The sequence below is a fragment of the Carassius carassius genome, chromosome 15, assembly GCF_963082965.1.
Source record: "Carassius carassius chromosome 15, fCarCar2.1, whole genome shotgun sequence".
NCBI lineage: Eukaryota > Metazoa > Chordata > Actinopteri > Cypriniformes > Cyprinidae > Carassius > Carassius carassius.
The window spans coordinates 19,560,673-19,577,631 of record NC_081769.1 but is presented as its reverse complement, the minus strand read 5'-3'; the positions used below and the strand labels follow the sequence as shown (position 1 = coordinate 19,577,631).

Sequence of the window (16,959 nt, the reverse complement as noted above, 5' to 3'; positions counted from 1 at the left end):
TTAAATACACAACCCAGAATGAGGCACATGTGAAAACAATAGCACTGATAACAAGAGGCACAAGATTGACTTGAAAGTACCATTGTTTAAAACTTAATAAATCATTACAAAACAAAAACTCTGACAGTTATGTAATGGTTTTAACAGCCAGTGTTGCTATTTCAAGTTCCTAACCCTTACCAAAATGTAGTATACTTCCAAGTTTATTTTATAAGTATACTTAAGTAAAGTTAAGTAAAGTTCAAGTATACACTTGTAAGTGTATTGTTTCAATACTCATTGGGACTCATTGGCCCACTTTCTAGTATATAAAAGCATTCTTTATATATAAAAGTAGCAAACTTTGAGTACACAACTAGGTTACCTCTATGTTTGTAGTTTGAAGTATAGTTTCAGTAAACTACTAGTCTAGTAGTTTTATACTGCAAGTATAAAAGTTTTCATTAAACTTTACATCATACTTTAAGTATACTACTATGTCCCTGTTTAGGTTTGAATTTGTATATATTTTATATGAATATCTGAACATACAAAACATCCAAAGAAAGAACAGGGTATCTGCTTGTAAACAAAAACATTTTATTCTAGCTTCATGCATTATTTTTTAAACATTTTAATATGGGTAAGTTTCATAAAAAAATAAAGAAATAACATTTTAAACCAAAAGCTGAAAATAGACTGTGAATTGGATTCAGAATGATAATCAAAATGTAGATGGAGTCGACCAACACCCCTTCATCGGTCGACGTTTTATTCCATAACGTTACAGTATTGATGCTGTTTCATGTCAGATGATCGTGTTAGTAGCCTATCTGTTGTTTCTTTTTTTTTCTTCTTCACTTTTTTTCTGGAAATTCTGTACAGAAGATGTGCACTTGCGTCCTCTACTATAATGAAAACACGGATTCTCAAATATATTTAGAATTTTTGTAAGTATAAGTCAAGTATACTTAAATGTCATTTTAAGTATTTCTGAGGATTACATAAAGCCCATTTCTAAGAAAGTAAGCTAAAAGCATACACTCTGAACACTCTTGGTCTGGGTCTGGTCTGGTCTGGGTGCCGTTTAGATTCTGTAGTAGGTAAAAACGTTTTCTTTTAAAAACTTAACTTTAATAATAGCTCAATAGCCAGACTCTATTGTTCCATTTACCATTTATTGTCTTTCATGTAAAGTTTGTGTTCACTTGATACGTATAGACGGTGGTTTTCAAACTGGTCCTGCAAGCACCCCTAGCACGTCACATTTAGGTATATATTTCTATATCTGACACACCCATTTCAGTCTCTTCTAATGAGCTGATGAGTTGGGCGCGACTGAGTCATCACGAGATAACGCGGTGCTGCCCTCTGCTGGTACAATATGGTGATACAGCAACGCTATATATATGTGTGTGTGTGTGTGTGTGTGTGTGTGTGTGTGTGTGTGTGAGAGAGAGAGTGTATTAATGCTGAAGAAAACATTTTGAATTGTGAAGTCAGCTGTAACTATAAATGTCAGTCACTGGAATATAGATGACTGCTTAATATCTTCTAAAACTTTATTGTGATGCTCCGCCAGCAGAAATGATAACTAACAGTAGGTAACTCATCCCCTTAACCTAATAGTTTACTAGCTAATACTCCAAAGAGAGTCAGTTAGTTGACATGTACTTGCCAATTAATTAATTTGATTAATTAAAACTTTGTTTGTAAATCATATAGGTACAGAATTTTTTTTTATTATAAAAACGGGGGAAGTAGGGGAGAGCGGGGTAAGTTGTCACATGGGTAAGTTGTAACACTGTTCATAACTCCAAAACTTGAGGCTCTATCTCAAAAATCAAATAGCCACTTTGTGTGACTTCTTCTTCTATAGTCAATTTCCTATTCAAATGTGGTCAAGATCTCTCTAATCTGAGTTTAGCTCAATTTTCTTATTTTTTGGCTTGAAGAGTAAAAAAAATGCACTCTACATTTTATGCAATACAACTTTGTTAGGTATGAATGTTAAAAATTATTATTTTGCACAAAATAGAGGAGACAATAACGTGTCTTTTGATACTTTAGCTGTCGTGCTATTATTGAGCGAACCTTGAGATTTAGCCAACTTTAGCACACAAGTCAGTTTGGGGCAAGTTGTCTCAATGACTTTGGGGCAAGTCGTCACATATGACAACTTGCCCCAGTACAAAAAAAACACATAGAACATGCTCAAAAAACATTGAGATGTATTTCTGGAAACTGGTTTTGCACCATCCTATGTCACAGATCGACCCATTCAGAACCCTGCCCTGCCAGGCCCCAGCAGCAAATCTGTTCTGTCTAGCATGCCCAGTTATGCTTCTGCTATCACCAGCTCACCCTTACCCAGCAATGCTATTGCTGACAGCAGACTTCCAACTCCAGAGCAATTCTTAGAAATAGAAAAGCTACTAGAAGTAGAAAAGAATACGGCTGAATCTAGCTAAAAGCGGTTTCAAAATTGTTGTGAGTCAAAATCTGGACCTACTAAAAACGAGGCAGTTAAAAGAAGAAAAATAATAGAAGAGTCATCATCAGATGATGAAGAGTGCTTCTGCCTCGACTTTGTGGAGCCATTTTCAAACATTCTTCCAAAAGAGACCTGGGTAAAATGTGTAAAAATCAACAAATGGGCCCATGATGCTTGCACTTCAGTCCAGGCAATTTAGGTGTGCCAGAATTGTGTCTCTGAAGATGAGTCTGATTAGTCAGATACAGGGAATCTGTTTTGTTCAGAGGTTAAACATGTTAAGTTAAGCGAGTTATCTGCAGTATTTCATTCAGTTATCATGGATCTATGTGTAAGCCAGAGAATGTTTGAGTTTAAAGTTCAAAGTAAAGTGGTCTTGCCACTTAAACGTGTTTGGATTGAAATAATTGTTTTTTTCCAAATTCTCTAGGCATGATTTTTTTTTACATTTCCAGTTCTGGTTGAAATTTAAAGTTAAAATCAATAATCAGAATTAAATAGTTTTGTTCTTATTTTTATTATTGTTCTTAAGTTTTGTCAACTCAGATAGGCTTGTATTTGGACCTGACTATACTTAAAACTTCAAGGCAGTAAGAACAATTACTTAAAAAAATTTAATAAAAAAAAAAATAAAAATAAAAAATAAACAATTTATTCATGATGTTAACATTATTGAGTACATAATATTGTACCACAAGAGGGCAACATATTCTGTTTTAAGGCAGAGGAGTCCTTGGATCCGCTATATTGTTCTTTAGAGCAATTTCATTTACGGAAAGCGAAACAAAACAAACAGAAAAAGCACCAGTTTTATTAGATAAATTGACAGTATTGATGTTTCTATGGAACAACCTGTTATCTAATGAGGAGAAGGGGTAGATTCTTATTGTACACCCTCCTGTTTCCTTGATAAGAAACATCTCGGTTACGTATGTAACCTTGGTTCCCTGAATAGGGAACGAGATGCTGCGGTGACGTCACCACGTATGGGAACACCTTCGGTGTGACGAATGTCTGAAGCCCTATACCATCCCGCCAATCCTATTGGCCAAATAGCGCGTGGCACCGCCCAGCATGCGTAGGCATATATATACCTGGTGCCGCGCGCCATTTACCTCAGATTTCATGACGAGAAGAGAAGAAAAGCTATCAAGGTACGGCACGGCCAGAACCGCAGCATCTCGTTCCCTATTCAGGGAACCAAGGTTACATACGTAACCAAGATGTTCCCTTTCATAGGTCACTTCGATGCTGCGGTGACGTCACCACGTATGGGAACGCTATACCATCACGCCTGACGCACCTGATAGCTTGGATCCAAGGAAGCATCTGCTCAAGCGGAGAGAACCCGGGAGCCAGGAGCCATCCTCACATCCAGACTGTAAGACCTGATAAAAGTGCTCGGTGAGGACCAGCCTGCCGCAGCACAGATATCATCCATAGAAGATCCACTGAGAAAGGCTTGAGAAGAAGCCACTGCTCTTGTGGAATGACCTTTTACTCCTAAGGGCGAAGCGAGCCCGCGCGCCTCATAGGCCAAGGAAATAGCCTCCACCAGCCAATGGGACATGCGCTGTTTCGTAACTGCATGGCCCTTATTCTTATGTCCAAAACAGACAAACAGCTGGTCAGACTCACGCCATGGGGCAGTGCGATCCACATAAGTCTTCAACGCCCTCACAGGGCAAAGACTTAGATCTCCAGACTCTGTCGCAGCAGGAGAAAAGGCCTCCAGGACCACCTGCTGAAAATGAAAAGGATTAGACGCGACCTTAGGAACATAATTAGGCCTAGGTCGCAACAACACTTTCACAGAGCCTGGTGCAAACTCCATGCACGAGGGTGAGACAGAGAGAGCCTGTAAATCCCCAACTCTTTTAAGGGAGGATAAAGCCATGAGAAGAAGTGTCTTCAGAGACAGGAGCTTATCCGATACAGTTTCCAGGGGCTCAAACGGATGCCCTGACAAACCCAGTAACACAATGGATAAATCCCATGAAGGAACTCGCACAGGGCGGAAAGGCCTCAACCGTCGCGCACCCTGTATAAAGCGAGAAACCAGTGGATGACGACCCACTGAAACACCACCTATATGCTCATGGTGAGCTGAGATAGCTGCCACATAAACCTTCAGGGTGGCTGGTGTCAATCCCTCCGAAAAACGGTCTTGAAGAAACTCCAGTACTGAAGCCACAGGGCAGTAAACTGGATCCACATCATGAGTTTCACACCATGTCATAAACAGTTTCCACTTGAAAGCATATAAGCGTCTCGTAGAAACTGCTCTAGAGTTCAGTATAGTCTCGGTAGTTTCAGCAGAAAGACCGGGACATATCAACTCACTCCGCTCAGAGGCCACGCCCACAGGTTCCACAGATCTGGCCTGGGATGCCAGATCCGTCCCTGTGCTTGCGATAATAAATCCCGTCTGAGGGGAATCTCCACCGGAGAGCCCGCTAACAGATTGATGAGATCCGCAAACCACGGCTGTGTGTGCCATCGCGGAGCCACCAGCAACAGCTGTCCCACTCTGTCCCGCCGTATTCTGCATAATACCGCTGGGACCAGCCGAATCGGAGGAAACGCATACAAGCTGGTCCTGGGCCAGCTGTGAGCTAGCGCATCCAGACCCAGGGGTGATGGAGGGCTTAGGGAGAACCATAGCGGGCAATGCGTAGTCGTGCTCGACGCGAATAAATCCACTTCCGCTTCCCCGAAAATATGCCATAGGTGATTCACCGTTTGGGGGTGTAATCTCCATTCCCCTTGTTCCAGAGTCTGCCTGGATAATAAATCCGCTCCGAAGTTCAGTCGTCCGGGGATGTGAACAGCCCGGATCGACAGAAATTTGTCGTGAGACCAAAGAAGAATCCGCCTCGCCAGTCTGCACAGAGGGCGAGAACGTAATCCTCCCTGATGGTTCAGATAAGCCACGACTGCAGTGTTGTCCGTTCTGAGAAGCACATGACGGCCGGTCAGTAGACTCGAAAAATACTGGAGAGCCAGAAAAACCGCCAGTAATTCCAATTTGTTTATGTGCCAGCTGCGTTGTGCCGCTGTCCACACTCCGTGGGCTGGGCGCCCCTGACAAACAGCTCCCCACCCGGTCAAAGACGCGTCTGTCGTGACAGTCTCTCGGGAAGCACAAATTCCCAGCCGAACCCCGGTGAGGAGAAATTCGGCTGATGTCCATTGTTTTAACGACATCACACACCTCCGCGTCACCGAGATCGTTCGATGCGGAGAACAACGGGGTGAAATATTCTGTCGTTTCGTCCACCACTGAAACGGGCGCATGTAAAGCAAACCCAGATGAATCACGGGAAGCGCCGCCGCCATTAGACCTAGTAGTCTGAGGCACAGTCTCACTGTCACTGTGTGACCCGCCCTGAAGTGCTGAACGCATGACGTAATCGACTGAGCGCGCGGGACAGAAAGCTTTGCTGTCATCGCGCGAGAGTCCAAATCTACTCCCAGAAAGGTAATCCGTTGAGAGGGGATTAATACACTTTTCTGGAAGTTTGTGCGTAAACCCAGGCTGTGTAAATGATTTAGCACAATATCTCGATGAGAGTGTGCTTGAGTCTGAGATTGCGCTAACACCAGCCAGTCGTCCAGATAGTTTAACACACGGACGCCCCGGAGCCGCAACGGGGCCAGAGCTGCGTCCATGCATTTTGAGAATGTACGGGGAGCTAGCGCTAAGCCAAAGGGAAGAACGCGGTACTGATACGCTTTGCCCTCCAAAGCGAATCTGAGGAACTTCCGGTGTCTCTCGATGATCTGAATATGAAAATAAGCATCCTTCAGATCGATCGTGACAAACCAGTCGTTTGGTTGAATCTGAGACAAAATAGATTTTACCGTCAACATCTTGAATTTGCTCGACCTGAGTGCAAGATTTAGACGGCGTAAATCCAGAATGGGTCGTAATCCGCCGTCCTTTTTTGGTACCACAAAATAACGGCTGTAAAACCCTGACTCCATCTGAGAGGGGTGTACTTCTTCTATAGCCCCTTTGCTCAGTAGAGCTAACATTTCCTGTCTCAGCACCGCCATGTCCATCGGTTTCATCACCGTGGAGAGAATTCCGCGGAAACGGGGCGGGCCTTTCCGAAACTGAATGGTGTATCCGTGACAAATTGTGCGTAACACCCATTGAGAAATGCCGGGCAAGCGTTCCCACGCGGCCCGAAACAATATTAGCGGTTTCAACATGTTCGTTTCCTGCAACGCTGTTGCACACATAGAAATGTCCGGGCACGAAAGACTCACGGTGTTCGTGCACAGGGGAAGTATATGCAGAGCAGGCGTTGTATCTCGTTGTACGTAATCCTGAAACGTGTCCACGGCAGGAATTAGGCCAACAGATTGAGCATCGGGCTCTGCCGCTAGCGAAACAGCGGCGGCTGAGCGAGCCGTCATGACGGGCCGTTCGATGAAGACCCTTTGAAGCGCTCCTCGAGCTCTGAAAACTGGATCGTGCATAGTGTCTGAGGAAGCGATTGGTGTTACAGTTGGCTCCAATGCTGTTCGAGGCGCTGTTTGCGGCGAAACAGTCAGGGTTTGAGCGTGGGGACTGCAATGAGAGTGTTGGATGCGCGAAAGCGGTCCAACAGCGCTCTCTAGCGGAGGGCACAGTCCCTGGCAGGCAGCGAAAAAATCAGGAGCTGCTGTTATGTGCCCGAGAACGAGAGGCCTTGGCCGTCGAACTCAGGTTCAACCTTTTTCGCTGGCGTTGTTGAGCCGGTGGAACAACCCTAGGGCCCCAGTCCTTGCGAGGGGGCGCCATAGGTGAAGGCTCTTCCCGAGAGGGCACTCGCTGGCGGTGAGAGGAGGTTGAGCGAGAACGCGCGGGCGCCTGACGGCGTTCAACCTCTCTGGGTCTGCGGGGAAACAGCTGGCGGAAAGCGGTTGATTGTTGTTTCGCTGCTGTGAACTTCTCCACCACTGAAGTGACCGCCTCTCCAAATAAACCGTCCTTAGACACAGGGGCATCCATGAGGAAAGATTTATCCTTTTCCTTTATATCGGTGAGATTAAGCCAGAGGTGGCGCTCAACCGTAATTAATCCAGCCATGGAACGGCCCACTGCTCGAGCAGTATGTTTGGTAGCACGAAGCGCCAAATCAGTTGCTCGCCGTAGTTCCTTGACCGCCTCAGGTGTAATGCCGTCCCCCTCGTCCAATCCTTTTAACAGCTCCGCTTGGTAGGCCTGAAGGACCGCCATGGAATGAAGCGAAGCAGCCGCTTGACCAGCGGCCATATAGGAATTTCCCACTAAACTAGACGTGACTCGACACGCCTTCGAGGGGAGGAGGGGGCGGGACTTCCACGCCGCGGCCGAATTAGGCACAAGATGTTCGGCGAGAGTCTCCTCCATCGGCGGTATCGCTGTATAGCCGTGACTCGCCATGCCCGAAATGGTGGCGAAATCCGCGGCCGCAGCGTTCGTGATGCGCGCCGCAAACGGCTGTTTCCAGGACCTCGAAACCTCCTGGTGGAGGTCCGGGAAAAAGGGTAAAGGCCTCCGGGGCTGCGCAGGTGTCCGACTAGTTAGAAAACGGTCGTCCAGCTTCGAAGAAGGTTGGGCCTCGGCCTTCTCAACCTCCCATTCCAGCCCCAATGTACCCACTGCACGGGAAACCACATCCAACAGCTCACTGTAGGAGGGGGAAACACGCCTCTCCTGTCCACTAGGAGGGAGAGGGCTCGTGTCGGCCGCGAAGTCCTCGGACCCCGAGGCCGCAGTGGAAAGAACGTCGTCATCATGGCGGTCACAACCGAAGGAGATGGCACTACATGCCCCCGGTGTGGGCCGTAAATCCTCACAGGAAAAGACGACAGGTTCAAAAGTTTTCCTGTGTATTAGGGTAGGGGAGAGCGAGCGATGTGGAGAGTAATTTTCCATCGCTGAACTGTCCTCGAGCTCCATGTCACACGTGTCACCCCAAGCTATCACCTCGTGCGGTGCCTCGGCAGTCGCAGAAGTGGTGTGGCGGGGGTTAGACACGGCGACATCGGAGAACACATCTACCCTCGAGCGAAGGACCCTGAGTCGCAGGCCATCGCAATGGGGGCATGAAGAAAGGCCGCTAAGCGCCTCCTGTGCGTGGTGTAAGCCTAGGCAGACTACGCACCTGTCATGAGTGTCCCCCTGAACGATGTACCTGGTACACGGGTCCTTGCACTTCTTGAAACTCATCGCGTCCGCGGAGAGGAGTATACTGCTCGTGACGATCGCTGAGAACGCGAGACAATAGGGCACAGAAGATTCGCTTCGTACTGAAGGAATGAAATCTGAGGTAAATGGCGCGCGGCACCAGGTATATATATGCCTACGCATGCTGGGCGGTGCCACGCGCTATTTGGCCAATAGGATTGGCGGGATGGTATAGGGCTTCAGACATTCGTCACACCGAAGGTGTTCCCATACGTGGTGACGTCACCGCAGCATCGAAGTGACCTATGAAAGGGAACTGCAACTGTGACCAATGACGTCACTGTCAACCCCACAGTGTATTTAAAAAGTCAAACATGCACTTTTATCAAATTAATAAATGTGTAAATAAATAAAATAAAAATAGAGAAACTTCGAGATCTGGAAACAGGAACACAAGCTCTGTTTGCATAACTCCAGGGATTCAAATATAAATTTATATTTATATAGAATAAATATATGTATGTATGTGTGTGTGTGGTATACATACAATGAGAAGATCATGAGGAGTAGTCCCTTCCACAATTTTTCACCAAATATACGTACAAAATATAAAGAAGTTGGCCTTTTCAAGGCATAAAAATCCATTAAAATAAAGGTACCAATGATTTTCCGATTTAATTTTCATCTTTAAATATAAAGTGCAAAAACGTGTGTGATCAGATTAGATTAATTATCAGATGTGCACACCTTTTGAAACATGACTATTCTGTAAAATAGATTGACCTTTAACAGAGGAATAAAATCCATAATGACCAAAACTGATGACAGTCACTCATCATCTGTGTTATATGTACTGACCCAACACTAACACCCAGAACATCTGAAATTTAGAAAGAGGAGTAGCGAGTCTTGACGTAGAGCATATGAGTCATGGATGGAGGTCCTTTGAGTGGGGCGTGATCTGAGCTCAGCCCCATTTACAGCTCATTACACATCTGCAGAAGGATGTTTCCTGTGCTCAGAGCCAGACTATAAGTTTTTAGGTCCTGAATGAACAGTTAGTTCAGGAGGAGAGCAGGTCAAAGAAGGAGTGAATAAACCTGGGTAAAGATTTGTCCAATTGAATAGGTATGTTGAAATCAGCTCTATACTATTTAAATGTATACATTTATTTGACATTTTTTGCTTTCATATATTATACATACATATATATATATATATATATATATATATATATATATATATATATATATATATATATATATATATATATATATATATATATATATATAATACATAATATACACGTTACATACGTTGGTTGATATTTGGACTATAGCATCACTGAGAATTTAATACAAAAGTATTGTTTTTTTTTACTACTTTCCCCCTAATATTTCTAGCATTTTCATAAAAAATGGACATCAAACCACTATTGAAGAAATTTGGTTCTTTGGTCCGAGCCATTCTCACATTTCTCTTTGCTCTCCTGGTACTTGGTGTGATGTTATGGGCATACATCGATGGTTTCCAGATAGCCTCATCTCCATATAACATCATCACCTTTGGTTTCTATGGGGTGCTTCTCAGCTTTCACGTCCTAATTCAGAGCTTTTTTGCTTTTGTGGAGCATCGGCGCATGAATGCAAGACGCAAACCATGCTCTTACACAAAAACCATTGGCTTTACTATATCAGCCTATCAGGAGGACCCTGCTTATCTCCGCGAGTGCCTTCAGTCAGTACGGAACCTGCAGTATCCATCGGAGCTGCTACGCATTGTCATGGTGGTGGACGGGAACTCAGAAGATGACCTCTACATGATGGAGATGTTCAGGGAAGTCTTTGCAGACCAGGATCCTGGCTGTTGTATATGGCAGAACAACTACCATTCTTGGAAGCCCACTGGGCAAAAAAATGATGCAGCAGAAGATGAAGTAGTGTTTGAAGACCCTCAGCGCTTAGAGGTTGAAGAACTCATCAGGACTAAGAAGTGTGTGTGCATCATGCAAAAATGGGGAGGAAAGAGGGAAGTGATGTATACAGCATTCAAGGCACTAGGATCTTCTGTGGATTATATACAGGTTAGTGATTTTTAAGTTTGAGCATTAAATGTGTATGTGTACAAAATACTTTAAGAAATCTTTTTATTCTGCTGTTTAATCAGGTGTGTGACTCAGACACAAAATTAGACCCTCTGGCTACAGTGGAGCTCTGCAAGGTGCTGGAGAGCAACCAGAAATACGGCGCCGTGGGAGGCGATGTGATGATCCTTAACCTTAAAGACTCTTATATCAGCTTCATGAGTAGCCTGCGCTACTGGATGGCGTTTAACATTGAGAGGTCCTGCCAGTCCTTCTTTGACTGTGTCTCCTGCATCAGCGGCCCCTTAGGTAACACAGAAACTCTTTGACGTAATTGAGCCTATGTACTAAATGCTTATTTCTAGTCTTATATTGAATGAGTCATCTGTGTAGCTTAGTTCAAATAAAGAAAATTTGTCTTCATAATCTTTAATCCAATAACTTGCATTGCCTCTGAAACAAAATTACTTTCCAACGGATGTCACTACAGGCTATTGGATAATATTAATCAACAGCCAAACAATATTTAGGCATTGTTGTAGCAAACTAAATCGTTCAGTTACATTTTAGCATGCAAAACCATTTTTCTTTTTATTCAGTCTAATTAATTCAAGATGGATAAAATATAAAAACGTGTTTTTTTCCCCCAAGTATTTAAGTCTTTGGTTCACTCAGAACACCGTTGTTGAGAAACACTGATTAAAATGTTGTTGAAAGCGTGGGGTTGCTCAGTTCTCTTCTGATCTACTCTAGCTGGCTCATATTTTGTCTGTAGGAATAACTGAGTTTCATGGTCTTTTCTTCAGGTCTTTATAGGAATGACCTGCTGCAGCAGTTCCTGGAATCCTGGTACAACCAGACGTTTCTTGGTACCCACTGTACTTTCGGGGATGACCGGCATCTCACCAATCGAATGCTAAGCATGGGCTATGCTACAAAGTAAGTAGTTGATTCACAATTGATTATTCACAAGCTAAATACATGAGCAGTTGTCCATCTTTTGGCAGAATGGTTCAACTTGAGCAATGTTTGGCACATTACAATTACAAACCATTCCCAGCTCAGTAAAATAGGATCATCTGTAGTGATATGATGAGGGTGCTAAATAATATCAATATTATAGTTTATACAAATTTTAATTCAAACTGATGCTTCATCAAAAATGGTTCTTTGTAGCTATTCTGCGAACTTTACTTCTCTGTATGATCAACCTGATCTCTTTGTCAGTATAAGTGATCATATAATTTTCATGAAGTGAGTTTTATTCATTTGTATGATGTGATTCATACAGAAACATATGTTGTTGAAGGTCCACCCCATACCTAACCAGCAGGATATAAGCAGATCATACAAAATTGTACGAAATTAGCTGAAATGTAAAATGATCTACGCTATGTTTAATTTTTAACAGGAAGGAAAACGAGGCTGTGACTGTTTGTTCAGCTGACGTCTTTCTGATAAATGCATAAATAATAGACAAAAATTTTGCAAAATCGTTCTGATAATGATGTGCTCTGTAATGGTAATGGAAGCTGGAACCAATCGGTCAAATAATGGTAAATAATCAAATGACAATGAATTAATTTCAAACAGGAATGTTTTAACTGAGTTTCTGTTTCTTTAAGGTACACTGCCCGTTCTAAGTGCTACACGGAGACTCCCGCTCAGTTTCTGCGCTGGCTCAACCAGCAGACGCGTTGGACCAAATCCTACTTTCGTGAATGGCTGTATAATGCTATGTGGTGGCACAAGCATCACTTGTGGATGACCTACGAATCCATTGTCTCAGGCATCTTTCCTTTTTTTGTCACTGCCACCATTATCAAACTCTTCTGGACAGGCACTCTGTGGGACATTTTGTGGGTCTTGTGCTGCATCCAGTTGATTGGTCTGGTAAAGGCAGCCTATGCCTGCATCCTACGACAAAATGCAGTGATGCTCTTCATGTCCTTATACTCTGCTCTCTATATGACCAGCCTCCTGCCTGCCAAATACTTTGCCATTATCACCATGAACAAAAGCAGCTGGGGGACATCGGGCCGTCGTAAGATGGTGGGGAACTATATCCCCCTGGCACCTCTATCAGTGTGGGCGGCCATCTTGTTGGGAGGCCTGGGGTACACGATCTACAAGGAAAGCATTAAGACTTGGACAACAGATGGAAAGAAAGAGGAAATCAAGTTTTTGATATTTGGAGCCGCAGCTTATGTGTGCTACTGGCTTGTAATGCTCTGCCTCTATTGGATGTGGTTTCGGAGATTATTCCGAAAACGTTCACAGAGTTACACTGTGAATGTATAGGACTAATATTTGGGCACATTAATTATTTAGGAACACTTGCACATTTTATATTTTTTATTTTTAAATGGTTTACATGCAATTTTATTTATAGACTTTTTAAACTGTTTTTTGTTTGTTTGTTTATTTGTTGTTGTTGTTGTTTTGGTATTGCACATATTTTATGCCATTTATGATGCCTATAAGTATTCAGAGATCAGAAATGATGTGGAAGCAACCAGCCTTTATGAAATATAATGACTATATGAAATGTGCAAAAGGCAATCATAGAGTCAACATTGATGCTGTACGTTAAATTGATAAAATATAGTATTGACCCCAAATAATAGAAAATGTTTATTATTGAGGGAATTTGAACATTGCTGTACATCACTGAGCTTAGTGAAGTGATATTGTTTGATTGTTGAAACACTAAGACATCCTGTTACACATTATTTATAGAACACAGATAAAAATATACTACACAGTGAGCAGCACTGATCATGTGATTTTCGTGATAATTTGGGATTTGTTATTTTCAGAATGACTGCTAAGAAAAATATGACAAATATTTCATGACAAACAATTGTGCAGGTATTTCCAAATGTTTTTATTTATTTTATTTTATTTTTGTACTTGTTAATCTTTTCTGATGTAATGTGACAAATTGTATTTTTATGTTGTCTTTAAGCACTTTAATAGAATATGTTCAGTATGTATATTTATTGATCAGTTATTTTGGCAGGAATATTGTGTAAATGTGAATTTACAAATGTTTTAAGTTTAAACAATACTAGAGATTAAATAAATTATTTTAAAAGGAAAATGTGCTGAATTTATTTCAAACATCGCTGTTTGACAAAACAATTCTACCATGGATTATTATCAGATTAAAATAACTAGATGTAATATGTATATAAAAGTAAATATTTCATATTTTGCACTGCTGGAATGACCGCAGCATTTAAAATGCAGATCTAGTTTGGAGGAAAAAATGGGACATTTGTCAAAAAAAATTGTCATACTTTAAATTATGCGTTTAATGTGTTAAAAATATCAAATGAAAAACAAAACTGATTAATTTACCTACATTTTTTAAACAGCATTTTATATGCAAAGTGTATACGTGGACTAGGGTGCAACACTGAAGACAGTTTCACAATCTTTGAACAATATACAGTTTAAGGGAGGATTCCCTGACATTTGTACATCCAGACCAGCAGTGACAAGTTTGTGTGTCATTTACAGCTAAATCAATAACACTGTAGGATAACAGACCACAAATATGTTATGGTTGGCCATAATTGACCTGTGGGATAATATATGCATGTTCAACCCAAACTAAATGATTTAACCTTTTGTGTGGTTTACAGCATCTTGTCACACATGAACACTAAATCAAAACAGGGTGGGAGTCATTTGGGGGTAATTGCTTCATGCAAATAATGTCATAAAGAAAGTTTGTTTTGTACCATGTTTAGACTGTTACCAAAGGCAACCAAGGTTGACACCAATTATATAGGAGGTTGAGAATTAAAACCATCAACAAAAACAAGCGGCCAGAAACAAGGAAAAGGCTGAGTAATGATCTCTATAAAACTATATGAGCAATAACTACATAATATCAGGAGAGAAAAAGTGTACTTCCATAATGTACTTAAAGTGCTCTTTTTCATGCAATAATTTTGTTCTTAATATACTAAAAATTATTCTTTAGTATTTCTTAAGATAATATTCTAAGTGTACTAAACTGTGCAATTTTGGGACACCGTGTAAATGTGCCTAAAATGTGCCTTTAACACACTATCTCTGTATTTTAAAAATTGATTTAGATACCACTCATAGTACTTTTTTTTTTTTTTAAATACAGATACAGTATTTTTAGTTCATATTCATGGTGTCCCAAAATATTAAAGTTTAGTAGACTAAGAAGATTATCTTAAGAATGACTCAAGAATAATTTTTTGTATATTATGTACAAAATTATTGCATGAAAACAGAGAATCTGTTGTGAAGAGTATTACCTCAAAAGTTTAAGGTTTATGACTATTTGGTTTGTTTTCAAAAGGCAGCACTTCTTTTAGGATGTAAAAAAGAATTTTATGTTTTTATGTTCATGAAACATCTGCTGTGCAATGTGATTAGAGTTGACCTTCACTGAAATGTAATAAAAATGTTTAATCATGACAGAAATAAAAACATTCTGAATATTAAATCATATGTTTGAGAAATTAAGAACAAGGACAGTAAGATTCAGAGGTATTAAAGGGATAGTTCATCCAGAGATCAATCATTAATTACTCACCCTCGAGTCGTGTCCTCACAAACACATAAGACCTTAATTTATTTCATAACAAGAATTAAGGCATTTTTAATGAAATCTGAAAGATTTCTGATGCTGCATAAACAGCAATGCAACTACCACATTCAAGGCCTAGAAAGGTAGTTAAGGAAATTGTTAACAAAAAGTCCAAAAAAATTAACAATTTAACAAAAGATAATTGGTCAATTAAAGGAAGTGATTGAGAAAATGTTGACTGTGAGTCTCATCAAGTCAAACTAAAGTTGATTTATTTTCTATTATATTCTAATCTATTATATGGGGTTTACAATGTTTGCACAATAGCTGGGTCGAAAAAATGATTACAATAACATTTCCATCACTTGTGTACATGATTTCATAAAAATATCAGACTTGCACTTCAATGATTTCACTTTAAAGTGGGTGGAGCTTATTAGCCACGTCAAAATGCATGATGTAATCGCAGACAATGACCCCCTAATGTCATAATTATCAAGGTTTAGTAAATAATTATCCCAGTCACTTAATAAACCATTTATCATTGTAGGAACATGCCCTGCAAATATACAGGTGCTTCTCAATAAATTAGAATGTCGAGGAGAAGTTCCTTTATTTCAGTAAATCAACTCAAATTGTGAAACTCATGTATTAAATAAATTCAATGCACACAGACTGAAGTAGTCTAAGTCTTTGGTTCTTTTAATTGTGATGACTTTGGCTCACATTAAACAAAAACCCACCAGTTCACGATCTCAACAAATTAGCATATAATGACATGCCAATCAGCAAATCCACTCAAAACATCTGCAAAGGTTTCCTGAGCCTTCAAAATGGTCTCTGACAATCATTGACACCCTTCACAAAGAGTGTAAGTCACAAAAATTCATTGCCAATAAGCTGGCTGTTCACAGAGTGCTGTATCCAAGCATGTTAACAGAAAGTTGAGTGTAAGGAAAAAGTGTGGAAGAAAAAGATGCACAACTAACCGAGAGAACCGCAGCTTTATGAGGATTGTCAAGCAAAATGGATTCAAGAATTTTAGAGAACTTCACAAGGAATGGAATGAGGCTGGGGTCAAGGCATCAAGAGCCACCACACACAGACGTGTCAAGAAATTTGGCTACAGTTGTCGTATTCCTCTTGTTAAGCCACTCCTGTACCACAGACAATGTCAGAGGCATCTTACTTGGGCTAAGGAGACGAAATGGACTGTTGCCATTGGTCCAAAGTCCTTTTTTCAGATGAGAGCAAGTTTTGTATTTCATTTGGAAACCAAGGTTCTAGAGTCTGGAGGAAGGGTGGAGAAGCTCATAGCCCAAGTTGCTTGAAGTCCAGTGTTAAGTTTCCACAGTCTGTGATGATTTGGGGTTCAATGTCATCTGCTGGTGTTGGTCCATTGTGTTTATTGAAAAACCAAAGTCACTGCACCCGTTTACCAAGAAATCTTGGAGTACTTCACGCTTCCTTCTGCTGACCAGCTTTTTGAAGATGCTGATGTAATTTTCCAGCAGGATTTGGCACCTTCCCACACTGCCAAAAGCACCAAAAGTTGGTTAAATGACCATGGTGTTGGTGTGCTTGACTGGCCAGCAAACTCGCCAGACCTGAACCCCAGAGAGAATCTTTGGGGTATTGTCAAGAGGAAGATGAGAAACAAAAGA

The 16,959-nt window shown here is 41.3% G+C and overlaps 1 protein-coding gene across 1 annotated transcript; it reads left to right on the top strand.

The window, feature by feature from the left end:
• Window positions 1–10,047: 10,047 nt before the first annotated feature.
• Window positions 10,048–13,129, top strand: has1 (hyaluronan synthase 1). The gene is made up of 4 exons (XM_059567048.1): window positions 10,048–10,719; window positions 10,803–11,028; window positions 11,526–11,658; window positions 12,345–13,129. The coding sequence occupies exons 1-4, from the start codon at window positions 10,054–10,056 to the stop codon at window positions 13,018–13,020; spliced, it is 1,701 nt and encodes a 566-aa protein (XP_059423031.1). The 5' UTR covers window positions 10,048–10,053; the 3' UTR covers window positions 13,021–13,129.
• Window positions 13,130–16,959: the final 3,830 nt, after the last annotated feature.